Below are 15,342 nucleotides of genomic sequence, written 5' to 3'. Positions count from 1 at the left end.
CAAAAAACCGTACGCGTCAAATTGTAAGGGTCCTTGGAATGTTGAATTAAATATTGATTTACTCATAATTGTAAATGGAAATTTAGTCTTAAATACTTTTTTAGACGGAACCGTTGTGGACATAGGCGGCGTTGAGTACTATGCCAATGTTAATTAATTAGTGTAATATACAACCGTTAGCAAACGGTCCGACCTCAAAAAGGGACGGTTGCAAAGCGGAAGTGTAACACTATGAATTGCAAAGGCTTCCGTATTTTTTAACATTTCCTTTATATATTGCAAACAAGCGGCTCAACTTTCAAGTGAACATTTTGTGAAAATATCCGACTTAGCCAATCGTAATATTTTACTTATGCATGTAAACGTTAAGAATGTATTTTAAATAAAATACCACCGAATAAATGTTTTGTAAAGCGAACCAACCAAATTATGAATAAAATAAATCAACCTTTTTTGGTCTGTGCCTCAGATTTTTGTATGTGTTTCATGATCATTTGTCAATTAGAAAAGGATCGCCTCCTGTGCCTGACACACGCTGTCGAATTCTTAGGTCAAAGGCAAGCCTGTTTCCTCACAATGTTTTCCTTCACCGTTCGAGCGAATGTTAAATTTCAAACCAAATTATGAACATATCGTTAGTTTTCTTACTTCGTTAATGCTTGTTTCTGAGAGCACGAAGAGCAATCACAAAAGATCACAATTAACTATTGTTTTTATAGTTGAGCTGTAATAAATAGATCAGCTGAGAGGTGCCTGGATTGTACAAAAATAGTTTTCCGATAGCTCTGAAGTCGTCACACAGCGTCAACCTTGCTCGGGAAAATCGATGTGTCCCTGAAATAGGCACAAGCGAACCTGACCCGGTGATACGTTGTTTGGGGTCATATTTAAAATAATAATACGTATTAATTATAGCTCATATATTTGAAATGTTTCAGTAGTTGAATAGGATTTCAATATCGCTGATTCGATAAGATTCCCGTCCGCGCAGAAAACGCTCTATCGATTTTACAAGGCTAGCCTATGTCTGATTGATTACTTATGAAATAACTACTTTTGAATATAGGTAATATATGTTTTCCAATCTCTACATAGAGAAGAACATATTTTCGAGTATGTGTCGGGTTAGAAATCACTTAACATCAGGTGAGCCTCCTGCCCGTTTGCCCCCTGTTCTATAAAAAAAAAAAAAAAAACATGCAGTGCTATCCAACAATTATTGTTACACCGGGAATTAAGTATTCATACGTTTACATCAAGTTCGTTCGTGAAGATTCCCGTGCAATACTGGTTTTTTGGTAGACGAATTTCGCGGAAAATATGTTATAGTAAAAACTTGATCAATACACGTTCTGCAGTTATGTATGTCATCATTTATGGAGTTTCAAACGGATGTACAAGAAAAACCCAATGTACTAGATTTTCCTCGATAGCAGGCCACCACATATAAGGTTATATCTACCAAATGCTTTCACTTCCAAAGGGACAAATTGTTGATTTAAAAAATATTTTTATTTTCGTTTAACTGGAATCAGAATAAAAAGTTGTCGTTGTGACTAAATATTCAGCGTTGCGATAATAAAAGGTACTTTTAGTCCATTATCTTTTCCTTGATTGAATTCATCATATTTGTTCTCACATTGAGTGCGAAGGTGTAACACGGGAACTCAATTTTCCGGTCATATTACAGATAATTTGTACTTTAAGTAAGATAAATGATTCTTATTTACTTGGTACCGGTTTATGTTTGATTTTTAACGCAAATAATGTATTTTTTTTAATTCTTCAGGAGTTCTGAATGAAGGCCAGACATCTGACTAACGCTAACGTACAAAAATACTGCGCAAATTGTATCAGTCAAAAAAGACTGTATTTCTTCAAAATTATTTTAATGCCGCCCTTGTCTTAAGGCTTTCGTATTACACCAAGTAAATCGATGTAATCGTATTGAGGAAATAGGATTATTTTTGGGCGGATATTAAATTATGACCGGCGGTGTCAGAGTTTAGATGCGGGTTCTTTTGTGGTCAGTTTTAAAGACATCATTGTCACGAATATAGAATTATAGGTAATAAAATAAATTTTATGAGTTATTTTGAAACTCGTTTAGTGATTTAATCAAAGGCACGATGGTTAATATAAAAAAATATCGTTTAAACTTAATAATTATAAATAATTGTAAAATTATGCAGCTCATTGAAAGTGTTTTCTCGAGCATGTTAATTTGACATGTGACCTGGATGCGCACGCGCCGGCTAGAGGGAAATTTATTAAAAAGTGTATCCTCAATTATTTTTTAACCAAGTGCCTGATTATTTGTATAGAATAATATACCACTTGGTGTTGGAACAGTTTGTTTAAACAAATACATTGTTTCCGGTTCAGAAGGAGGGTATGACGATAGAAATTAGATTTAAAAAAATATTTAAAAAGCTCCTGTTGGTAAATCTATTTTAAAACATAATAGTTTTGTAATGCACCAAGAAGTGTCATCGCCTGTCTCTTCATTTAATTTCCTCTGCGTAATAGGCGCTTGTTTATTGCTAGTAATTAATTCCAACCTTAGTTACAACATAGAATGCAAGCTGTACAAAGTATGTAAGGAAAAAATAATCAAAGGACATTTCGACATTTAAAACCAGATTTTTCATATTACTTAGCCTTGTCTTAGTTTTAATGTTGATTAATTCAAGCGACAATTAATTGTAGAATAATAGTTAAAGTCTTGTTACAAACTGAAAATGCATAGATTTTTTAAAATTTCGTATACATCGATAATTTAAGCGTGTATATGAGTTATAAGAACACCTAAGATGTATTGAGTTACAAAGCAACAAGATTTGTAAATTCGCATTTCGTGTAAATCAATTGTTCGAATGGCCATGACCCCTCGCCACGTTGACGGGTATCGTCACGAAAATCATTTGTGATCTCGAAAACATCACGCTTTTTATTAAGAGTAAAACATTTTAAACTATATCGTTATAAATTCTGTTCTTATATTCACCAAATGGGTGTAGCGTTTTACTATTTGTTAAGGTAATAGACCACTCTAACGATAAGAGGTTATTAAAATATTTTATATGGGCCAATTTTAAATCAGAGGCAGAAGAAATTTTGAATTCCTAAAAAAAATGTTTGATTTACGTGTAGAAGTAATTACATAATACTGTAAAATGCAATTTCGTTGTTAGCCGCCGTCTTTTGCGTATTTTCAGGATTTTACGTATTTGAAACTAAATTGAGGTCAAAATGAAACAACTCTTGTCATCATGATCAAAAATTAATTCCTAGTCAAACAAATAATATTTTTGGTTACTTTTATAATTGTATTCATTGTATATACGATTTTATCATTACGACGGGGAAAGGGGACAGGAGATTCACGTGATGTTAAGTCATACCGCCCATGGACACTCATATTGCCTGAAGATTCGCAAGTTCGTTGCAGAATTTTTAAAAAATTGGTCTTTTTTGTGAATGACCCTAAGAATTTTAGTAAAAAAATATTTTGGTCATATGTCGTCACATATATCAATTTCTCTATCTTCAATACATCTCTAAATTTAAAGCAAATAGCTCTAGTGACAGTTACAATTTTCAGACCGCTAAATTGACTTTATTTGTTAGACTTTTACTTTGTGATTCGCTTTTCTAAACTTGATGGAAAAACTCAGTCGAGGCCAGTCGGAAAAAAAGATGTTTATCCTGTAGACCAAGTTGGTTTTCACTTTGTTTTAAACTCTCGGATGGAGACTCTTTTATTGCTTTTAATTTACGTGATTCATTTAATACGTTTTCGGTTAATCACTACTTAGAATTCTTTACATATCAGAATTATACTTAAATATAGTTTCAATCAAATTAAAAATTGATTGATGTTTTTCGTGAACGTTTTATATAATCTGTTAACAATTTATTTACCAAATATATTCTCATATGGCAGAACTATATCCTGTAATAAGTTGAACTGGATAATAAAGCTAGATGTAGATCAGTATACGAAGATTCGAAAGATTAATTATTATAAGAAATGAGCAGCTGCAAGCGTCCCCCTCTAACGATAGTTCCGCCAAGGGTCGTTTTAATAGGGAGCAATAGTCGGACAGAGAAAACTATTTAGACGACTCAGGTACCTTATGCTAGTCATTTGATTAATATTACGTAAAAAACGTGGAAACACCACGCTTTGCGTAGTGATTCCGATTTTGTGTTGCCAGAATTCGAACTAATGATACTAACCTGTTGGCTCACTGAGCCATGTAGCGAATGTATCAAAAATGTATGGCGAATGAATTGAATGCGATCAATGGCTTTGTAAAATTGACTTCGTGTTGTTCACTGTTCTCTATCGTATTATTGATTTCCATTGGTTTTGTTCGGCTTTGTGTATACAATTACTTAACTATTTTGCATAAAGTTGATGAAATTCCGACTTTTATTTACGCAAACATTTGATTAAAATCTTTATTGTTACATACGGGAATTTAGTCAACAGGTCTGTGGTTAACGAAGTATGTCACTTATTCAATTATTTTTAATCGTACTTTAATTTTATTAATTAAAAGCAGAAACTCAATCGCATGTGCGAAATCTCGGAAACACAAAAATATTCTGGTTTTGAAGGACCATTTTGCTGAATCATAAGAATATAAGATTACTTTCGTAGTAGGTAACGTGTTACTTTCTAAAATATGAAGTAAATGCACTGGTTGTACAATAATATATATTTATCTTGCCTAGACGAGGGTACAAAGTGGACTGAAAGGCTCTTATTATAGTTAGCGGCACCCTAGTTATAGAATTTCCCCTTAGTTGGTACAGTTATAGGAAATGCATTAAGCTATTAGTAAACTGTTAGCGAACTTAACTATAGTAGAGTATAATAGTTAAATATTTGTTTAATCAAATCTGACCTAACCTTCATTCATAACAAGTTCTATAAGGTCAAAACTACCCACGCTAAAGTTCTGAGACATTGAACTTAATCATTGATGTTTATTACTTGTGATCTATCAAAATGCAATAATAATCATTGCCTTCAAATAATTTAAGATAAACTCAAAAGCTCTGATATGCATTTCTAAACAAAACGTGGCCAAAAATTATTTTACTTACCTGGAAGTGTTTTATTTATTTCAATATTTTATACCTTGTAACTAAAATAGGTGTTCGAATCTATTTGAATTTCAAACGGTCAAGCCACACTCGCACAATGCGTTGCTTATATTTTTTTTATCTCCAATATTACTAATGATGTCATTGCTTAATACGACATATCATACATCTTTATCAATATTTGATGAGAATTGGCATTGTTTATATTTTTAAATATATTCTTGGAAGTTACACAAATACCCTTTTGTAATATAATGTACATTGTATATAATTTCTAAGAATGCCAGTATTGTTGTAATAAATTAAAAGAGTACGTAACGTCTTTAAAATATTATATAACATCCTTACAGTCTATTTACTTTATTTAGGCTAAATGTCAAGATTTATTTAATCCCGCGGGTGTGTTTGGCAATTCTTGGCCGTTGCTTCGCAAGGAGAGGGTTTCGTCGCGCGGGCGCGTATCGATCGAGTTCCCGTTTCCCACAGCGCCGTTGCTCGCATACGAATAAGAGAAACAGACCCATATTTGCTCCCTTATCAAAACCACTTCTAGACTGAGCCCTGAACCCTTCGTTTGATAACGTCAACATGTCATTAGATCAACTGGCTAGTGGCATCAAAAAATGAACGTAATTCAGGATTAGAACGGGTCATCCCATTTGAAAACAGTTATCTTTATTTCGCGTTATAGTTGATGGGATACAATTTGCAAACAATAACAGTATTTTTTTTAATTGTTATGACTTCATTGCTCTTTTGACAGTTACCTATGAGAGAATATTATTATGATACGTATTTACTTTTACTCGTATATATCTTTAATATATATATTTATATTTTCTGAAGCAATGTCCATAATTTTTCCGTTCAAGGCAATTATGACAGTTCCCCCGTGGAAATTGACACAATTTTCCAGTTGACAACGTGCCCACCCCATCTTATTGCGTCATGAAATTGTCCCAAGATGTAGGCCTCGCTCTATGTAGGGCACACAAATTACCAATTATTATGTCAAAAATCAGATCCTCATCATGTCATAGAAGGAAAAATGATATTATGACATTCATGATATTTTTAAAGAACTTGGAGTAACTATTTACAATTGCTTATCATTGTCTTTTGGCTTCAAGAGTCGTTCAGTTGCATACATTGCATCACATTGGTAATTGCTAAGAATTGGGTGAATGAACTTTCGGTAACGTATTATTAGACTTCATTGGCAATTACTAATCAACATTTGATCGCACGGAAATGAACAAGTACTAAGCGATCGATCTGTCGCTAGCCATTTAATTCCGAAACCGGATATAATCAAACTTTTCTATTAGCATACATAAAGTGTATACTACTCAGTGGGCCCAACTCACATCTCTGTTTTATGACGATAATTAATCTGACAGTAAGAATAACACTAAAATAAACTGCTCTTAGAGAAAATTATCTCGTCTCTATTTTTGACTATATATTACTTTAGGTATATCTATGTTGGTAATTATAAGTATCGTGATCAGCTATATGGTGCGAATTCTTTTTTCCACCGATTTCGGTTTTGGACTACTTTTACAACAGTGTATAATTTTGAGGATGACACGTCTTGGATTTGATCAGGCCACCTCAGTGAGTTTATGTACGTACTCATCGCCTTGCGCCGTCGTATTTTACTAATAGATCGTAAATCGGTTATGGATGAAGTTACAACCAATTTGCTAATTTACACTTCGACGCGTACGCCTACTATCGTTAAATAATAGGCACGCAATCCGCAAATTTGTTTACCTATTAGGTAGGCTGTGTAAAAGCAAATTCTTGTATGACGTGAGCTCATAGATCGATACCACGACGCCAAGTGTTCTGACGCGACGGCTTCTGGCCTAATATAACCGATACAATTAGAGCTCATTTAATTGTTTCTATTCCTTGTGCTATAAAGAGTTTGACGTATATCTTCGTCGTATGGAAGCGAATCATGGCTTTTGAAGATATTCACTTGTTAGCATTGGTTCGATTACTTTTTGATTATATATAATATTGTTACTAAGTATATAAAAGTATATTAAATGAAATCGCTTTAAAAATCTGTCGATTTTTATTTATAGCGGATGTAACGACGTATTTTTTGCCTTCGAACAATCCGATTCGTCACTGGCAATTTTTATTCATGTTAAATTCTTGAGATTTGAGTCATTACATTTACCCAATAAAGGCTAAGGGTGACATAGATCATAACATTATCCAATTATAATTAATCTAAACAAATTCTACTCAAATATAGATACTACGTAAGTTCATTTGATTAGAGGGGATATGTGTCCACAGTGTATGTATTATTTTAACTGTATACCAACAAAATCACTAGGATGTTATAGTTTGTTAAAATATAAATAAAATTTTCAATGGAAGCTAGCACGTGGAGCGATATGCAGCTGTCGCTGACAATGCGAATTCCCGAATCTTTGTTGACAGATGTATGTGGGGATCTCTGCACGAAACGTCATTGTAAATTGTTCTTTATTTGAAATATTTTTTTTTATTCTACTTTACCGAATACCGCGCAATCCAAAAAAGGTTTTTCTTTAAAAGCAGGTATAAAAATTAAAGTATTATAAGATGTTATACTACTTATTAGAAAATGTCTTCCAGGTGAAGATAGACCCTGTTATTTTGTAACTAACTGATAGCAATAGTATGAAAAAAAAATACTGCGTTCTTTATTAGATTTTTAGACTTTTAATGTGATTACTAAAACAAAAAATATTTAAAATAACACCTGATCGATAAGTGTTACGCACAAAATATGTATCTTATAATTAGAATTATTCACTTAAACAGCATGAGCTGGCTCAAAACAATTATACCTGCTTTTAAAGGTAAGTTATATAGGTACATCGTAACCGCATTAAGGTACAAGAAAATTGCAATCTGCTTCCCGGATGAGAGAAGATTTATGTCATATACGATCTGTCCATTACATAAGTCTGGCATCTAAACCTCTTTGCTGAACCGGTTTGAAGAAAACGTGTTAGGAGGTCCTTGCGATATGTATTTTAAAGTTACTCTTGTAACCTCTGTGAATTGTGTACGGTACATACATATTTTTCGTCGTACATATGTGTTATACGAATAGCTATATTGCTAAAATGCCCGGTATTAGTATTTCAAGCATTTTAAATAAGTCTTTAAAAGCCTTATTTTATTTGTCAGGGTTTTCCAGTCTAAATCTGCATCCATCACACGTTTTAACAGATTATTAATTTTAAAAATATTTGCTTACCGTGACCAGTATTATAATTTATTACGGGTTCATAATAACTATACTTTTGATAAAGCCATTAAAATGAATATTAGAAATTTTTAATTTTCTCATCTTACCTGTTATACAAAAACCGGCGTTTAATATAACGCGTAAAGAAGAAAACACGAATCGAAATCCAAACGCACAACACAACGACACACTAGATCCACAATATTTACGGGATGACAATTAGAAATCGTAAAATTGTATAGAGATGAGCAATACCAGCGCAATGCAGTGCCTGTCGCCGACTGACGGAGAAATCCCCGCGCGTGAGGTATAGAGCATAGAGTGTGGTCTGGTCGAGCGCAAACCTTATTGCCACTCGCTAGGGTTCTCAAATGTTTTATATTTATAATTACACTACTACTCCGTTACAATCTAATGCAAAATCACTTCAGGAGACTTATTCAGGGTGTCTTATTGTCCAGCCATACCCAGTTAAAAATATAAATTCATTTATTCATTCATTCAAACCACAATCAAGATTGAACCACTTGTCTCCTGGGTTAGTCACACGCTTAACACGACGCGATAGATATGTATTTCTATAAGATGTATAAAATTCGAGATTGTTTAAAAAATCTATGAAACCAGGAAACGAAACAGACGCGTTTAACTATACAAAAAAGTGCATATAACAGTGTTGCATTATAACATAGTACGTAAAAGTAAGAGAATTAAAAAACAGAACATATCGTTGTGAATTTTCGCGTTTAATCAGATAGTTTCATTTATATTTAATACGTCGCACAATAGGCCTTACCAAATATGCTGCCATAATTGCGTAACAAAATTATGTCAGGTTTATTACCAAATACCCATGTATATAAAAATACACATATAAAGTTATTATTATTACTTACACGAATAGAAGTATATATGAATTAAATAAAATGCATTAATTACCTGTCTATTGTCAATGTCTTAATTATAATATGTTTATTCTTGTCTTAATTATAATATGTTTATTCTTGTCTTAATTATATTATGTATAAAATTTTTAACCAACCAGTGGCAATTGCGACAAAAATTAAGTATTGCCAAAATTCCGGGTAAAATAATTAATTACGGTAACCGTAAGCTGACACCGACTTACGCCGCACCTTCACAATAAATTATTTCGATTAACCGCAAAACAATTTAGTTTAAAGACATAAAGGACTACCAAATATATTAGTCATGTAATTTCTGGCTAATATACATTAAAACCAATTCAGGAATCGACACGCAATTCCCTAGGTTCCCTAGTAAATGACCTAAACATTCGCTACTTCTCCTTTCGGTTCACTAAAGAACAAAAATTAATAATAAATACTTTAGCTATCTGTTAAGAGATGGCGCCTACAACACGTTTGGTTTTTAAAGTAAAGTGGGCTATAGATGGCTCTATATAGGAATTCTAACAAATTTACATAGATATGCAGTGTGTAGTGCGCAGATTGTCCGCTTACCTCTGCGAGCTTAAGAAATGTCAAAAAAAATTAACAGATGTCAAATCTGAAATCTGTCAATTAATTTATAAAATTAAAACAAAATATCAAAAACTCAAAAGTTTCAAGAGTGTATGACGTCTGTTTATTTGTATTGTGTATTTATATTGTATATAAATCAGAAAACACAAAATTGTATCGATAAAACGAATTAAAATTTAATTTATTTTCTTTAAAGTATTATATTATTATGAGATATAATCCATAAGATATTGATTACTTAATAATAATTACTAGAGATGATATTTCACAAAAGAAGGCATAACATTCGATTTCATTTGTTTTGAAATTGATATTTAAGTGTTCGAAACTGTGGTATTAAATTGAAAAAGGTAAGTAATAATAATATAATAAAGTAAGAAAAATCTTGAGAAATGTTCATGAATTAAGAATGTTTCAAGTAAAGTAACACACTTAAGCATGAATGATTCTAGAACTTGTATTGGATCCAAAAAAAACATTACTTTCAGATGGCTCCTCAACGGAAAGTAACAATGAAACAACTTGACATCTTGGTTAAATACTTCGAATCACATAAACATTTAGTAGGTAAATCAAGAACTCAAACAATTGCAAATAATATGATTGCACAAGAAAAATGGCTAGCAGTAAGCAAGATATTAAATGCTGTAAAAGGAGGTGCTGTTCGGACTCCAGAGCAGTGGAGACGGGTAATTTATCATTGTCATTAATAATATAAATTTCTTATTAGAAATATTTTTGTGGGCTGTTGCCCCAGTGGCTCTGAGGTATATATTTCTGTGTTTTTATTCTTAATTTTACTCTTTGGGCAAGAAGGTTATCAACTGTTCATACTATCATTTTAATTTTTATGTCAATGCTCCTCTGAACTAGCACTAGTACTAGAACTAGTGTGAATTGTAAACAATACCATCCAAAGCAGCCACTAATATTTAATGAATTTGTATTTCAGTATTTTACAGAATGGACAAGTAAATGTCGTAAAAAGGCTAATATTGCACTCAAAAGCGGTGAAAAAAAAATGACATTAAATAATATAGAAATAAGACTCTTGCAAATAGTTGGAAACGTTGGAGTAACAGTAAGCTCAAAATCTTCATCAGAATCAAGTGAAACTGATAATTTGAAAGAAGATAATAGTATGGATATTAAAACTGAATATTCTGAAGTTGAATTGGTTTTTGCTGAAGATTATAATACAGAGGAAATAAGAAACAGTTCCAATCGTAATAAACAAACAGATGCAGCAGGTAATAATTAAAGAATTATTGAGGTCAGAAATAGTTTAATGGTATCTAGAAGAATTTCTACTGGTGCCTACTGCTCCTATAAGGAGGTTGTCTTAAATTATTTAATATAGCCACAGTGGTTACTATCACTAATATTTAACATTATAAAATTTTTAAGGGACATCTTATTTATACTAAATATGTATCTGTTGAAAAGTGTTTGATATATTTATACTGATATATTAATTATATTGTAATTTCAGTTAAAGATATAAATTTGCATGAGCAACAAAATGAGAAATCATATGTGACTCCACCGCCTCAATGGGCCTTAGATTTAGAAGAACGGAGAGTAAATTCACAAGAGAGAATGGCTGATGCCTTACAATCAATAGCAAGTACTCTCCGTAGTCAGGAAGAAAGGAGAAACTTGCTTGATAAAAAAATTGTAAATAGTCTCACTGCCATAACAGACAAAATACAAGAACTTACCAGTGGTATCCAATTTGTATTGCAAGATATAGAGGAGTGCAAGCATGCAATAAAGAAGATGCCACAATGAAAGAAGTTATTATTTCAATGTTGATTTCAACTCTACTGAAAATAATACCAGGTTTCATCTACACCACTTTGATGGCGTAAGATCTTTCACAGTCCGCTTCTCTTAGTATTTCTATTTGCGAAATAGTGAGCTGTGAAATCAGCTTGGAGACGGACTTTCATAGGAGATACAACTGCAACAACAGGCGAGCAAGGCACTAACATGGGTGTGCAAAGGTGTGCCTTTTATGCCTGCTTTGTGAGCTCGTCTGCCCCGTATCATATAAAGTTTTAAAATAAAGGAATTGTTAATCTGTAATGTAAAAAGATATTGCGTAAAAATTGAAAACTTTGAGCCTGACATCTCGCAAACGTGATGAGCCTGATGAACTTAGGTGTAAGACTTCGTCTCTGACTTCAGAGAATGTTCTAGAACCAAAAATGGAGGCCGTGGGTCAGTCTTAGAAGCTTGATACTTGCCTATTAAGAAAAATATTAAAGAAACAGAAATAAGATCAAGGCGAAAGGGTTGTGGCGCCACTAGTCTAATAGATGGAAAAGAGAAAGTTAACATTAGTGTTAAAGGGTCTTAGATTGAAGTAGTGTAAATATCTATTAATGTAATCTATTAATGTTTTTGAAATAAAATATAAACTTAGTTACATTGCGTTTTCTTATCTTATCTTGAAGGAGTTTTATTTTTACGTCTATTTAAGACTTATTATTTTTATACCTTTACAATAATATATTTGCTTTTCTACAAGATGGCGATACTTGTATTATCTTACAATATATCTCAATAATTTGAGAGTAATATAACAATTTCTCTTATATTTTTAAATAATTTAAAAGCAAGACTGTGTGTGTGTGTGTGGGGGGGACTCCGTTTCCGCAATTAGACTCTTAATAGGTCCGTTGTGCGTGAAGTCCTGGCTGAAAGCCACAAGCCTAAAAGCAAGACTACATTTATATACATTTTCCGGACGTTTGATAAAGCACAAACTCTTATTACAAATGACAATAGATCAGAATTCTTCTTGATTGTTAAATATCGTATCTACATTTAAATATATTATGTACCTACATCTGACTAATGTTACTGCTTCAATTACGCTTTAAAACAGACGGTATTCACAACAAGTTTAACCTGTGAATAAATATATGACTTTTACTTACCTAGATTTATTTAGATTTTTAAATGTTTTATTCTCTTAGATACCTACAACCTTATTAACATTAAAAAAAATTAACTTCGTCGATGTCAGACACGTTAAATATAGTTAGCACTATACTCAAACACTACGAAAGAAGATATTAATCTATAGAAAAGTTTGACAATTTACAAGTCTTAACTTTTACCTATAAAAATACCAACAGGACCTACCTTACCTTACCTAGCGAATTTTGTACTGTTACCTAAGACAATACAAAAGTTAAATTTTTAATTTACTATATATTTTTTATGAAGTAAATTCACTGAACTCCACTGTTTTTTTAAGGTATGGAAGCCCTAGAAACAAGTATTAACTATTGGGAAGATGCGCTGGCAGCGTTTTCAGTAAACGCGCGTGGTGGAGGTGCCGGCACTTTGGCCCTCACTTCGCCAGAAGAAGCTGAATTTTGTAGGGAGATACAAGATTTGCTGCAAAACGCATATTTACTGCAGGTACTATTTATAGAAATAAACAGAACAACCTACGAATATATATTAAAAGGGTAGTTAGACAAGTTAAAGGCATCTCTTGTGCGACCAGATCTTATCTTCAAGAATATTCATGGAGTCATATTATTGTTATGATTATAAACTATGTAGGAATTTTTTATACGCAGTGACATACGGATATCCTTATGAATAGACGCAGTCTTTAATACAATACCTAATACGATCAATTTAATGTTACAAATAAACTTAAAAACTGAAAACGCTGTTTTTCTAAAATTATTCCTAACATAATATTTCCAAAATGATGAAAAAAGTCCATTCGTGCGGTCTTAATACGAATATATACATAACAAACAAAGACTAAGTAAATAGTAAAATATTATTATCGTTGTTGTTTCGATGTTTCCATTATCACGCATTTAATATCAAAAATACAAAAATCTTTCGTACTGTTAACAGAAGACTGTTTAATGATTTCAGTCTACTTCGAGAAATTCATGGACATGGAAACCTAATTTTATTTTTAATACATAGCTATGGGTTTCTTAAGACAATTTGTCAACGATTTTTTTGTTAATTTTAAAGCAAGTGTTTCTTTTATTTTTAGGAGCGTTGCGAACTTCTATTCCTGGACCAGCGGTCTGTGTTATTCCGTTCCGAGAGTGGAGGCGGAGAAGGTTCAGGCCGTGCTAGGTTACTATCTCACACCCATACAGTCTCAGATCATACTAGAAAAGAACATCACTCTAGCGCCGAGTCGTTTGCGTCAGCAGAGGATCAGGTAAGTTTTTTGATACGGGCAAGCAATTATTCTGCAACTACAATGGAGTTGAGTTGAGCGTTCGTACGTATATCTGACCCCATATAAAATCAATTCTCCAATTGACCTCTTCTTTGTCGACTAAAATCATTGCAGTTCATAATATCAGCGGTTTAGGGCCAAAACAATCAAGTGATTGTGACTGTTCGATAAACTTAATATATTTCAGGTGGCCGACCTCAGAGACTTCGACGATTTAGCGGACTCACTGCCAGAAATCGAAAACTTAGAACTTTATCAAATGGCTCTGAAACAGCTAGAAACAGGCATTCCATACAGGTGTGATAATTTTTAGCTTAGTAGACGACTTTTACTACCATAATTTCATAATCGTATTTTTTTTGTCGTAATAATGGGTCTAAAATAAAGTTTCATGTATTAGCGTCCTGACGATACTTATCTCTACTCTGAACTAAATAATTTAAAAAAATATTGGATGGAACGTTCGAACTCAGGGTTGAGAATCGCATAATTACCTAACCATCAAAGTAACGGCTGTCCGTACTAAAACTAGATAATTGATGTCGTGAATATCCGATTTTATAATACTTTAAATATAAGGAAATTAAATTATAGGTTTTCTATTAGATGATGATGCTACATTAAGGTAATAAAGCAGATGATAATATAGTTGTATTGAAATACAGTAGAGTTGTTATATCGTGTAATGCATATGCGTTATACCCGTCTAACTATCTAAGTCTGTTTAATGTCACGTAGGTTAAAGAAATATATTTTATATTTAGGAATTTTATTTTTGAAAATAAAAATATTTATCAGGTCTGTACTGCTACCACTTTCGTTTCATTATCGCTGACCATGATTGCAAAAAGCAATTGAATCGTCGAGTTATGAAGTTCGCGTTTATTGCATAACTGTTTTAATGAAATGATTTATGCCAGGACGCTCCGAACAGAGGTTCTCCAATGTAATTCGGATTCAGAGTTCCTTTGCAAATTGCATTGCCTTCGTGTGGCCTTCCGCGCTGTGTTTCGTGAGGCAGCATCTTGGGCGTGGTTTGTCGATGCTGGGAGACAAGTGCTGACGGATCTACTGCTTTTTGCTGATAAGGTATGATTATTGACACATTTCTGGTCTAGTGGTAAGGGTATTCGGCTGCAGAGCATATGGCCTCGGATTCAAATCCCGAGTAAAATTTGATAATAGTGGTTTTCATATAATTTCAGGAGAATATTTTTGTATGA

The 15,342-nt window shown here is 32.7% G+C and overlaps 3 protein-coding genes across 4 annotated transcripts in view; 2 read left to right on the top strand and 1 right to left on the bottom strand.

The window, feature by feature from the left end:
• The window catches only part of LOC111002205 (protein unzipped), a 29,408-nt gene extending 20,711 nt beyond the window's left edge, over positions 1–8,697 (bottom strand). Inside the window, exon 1 of one of the 2 annotated variants that reach the window (XM_045630325.1) lies at positions 8,488–8,697. The gene's annotated coding sequence lies outside the window, so the exon portion shown is untranslated. The remainder of the gene's footprint in view (positions 1–8,487) is intronic. The other variant, XM_022272349.2, reaches the window with a different exon arrangement.
• LOC111002164 (mitoguardin) overlaps positions 1–15,342 on the top strand; it is a 46,274-nt gene that overhangs the window by 27,681 nt on the left and 3,251 nt on the right. The window contains exons 4-7 of the mRNA XM_022272288.2: positions 13,154–13,320; positions 13,925–14,098; positions 14,307–14,416; positions 15,040–15,208. Of these exons, the coding sequence (XP_022127980.1) occupies positions 13,154–13,320; positions 13,925–14,098; positions 14,307–14,416; positions 15,040–15,208 (620 nt within the window). The remainder of the gene's footprint in view (positions 1–13,153; positions 13,321–13,924; positions 14,099–14,306; positions 14,417–15,039; positions 15,209–15,342) is intronic.
• LOC111002215 lies at positions 9,967–12,262 on the top strand. Its single transcript, XM_022272359.2, has 4 exons — positions 9,967–10,235; positions 10,374–10,574; positions 10,838–11,135; positions 11,378–12,262. The coding sequence occupies exons 2-4, from the start codon at positions 10,374–10,376 to the stop codon at positions 11,674–11,676; spliced, it is 798 nt and encodes a 265-aa protein (XP_022128051.2). The 5' UTR covers positions 9,967–10,235; the 3' UTR covers positions 11,677–12,262.

Source organism: Pieris rapae, chromosome 12 (assembly GCF_905147795.1).
Source record: "Pieris rapae chromosome 12, ilPieRapa1.1, whole genome shotgun sequence".
Taxonomy (NCBI): domain Eukaryota; kingdom Metazoa; phylum Arthropoda; class Insecta; order Lepidoptera; family Pieridae; genus Pieris; species Pieris rapae.
The sequence above is the reverse complement of the archived record's forward strand: the minus strand, read 5'-3'. Positions and strand labels throughout refer to the sequence as shown.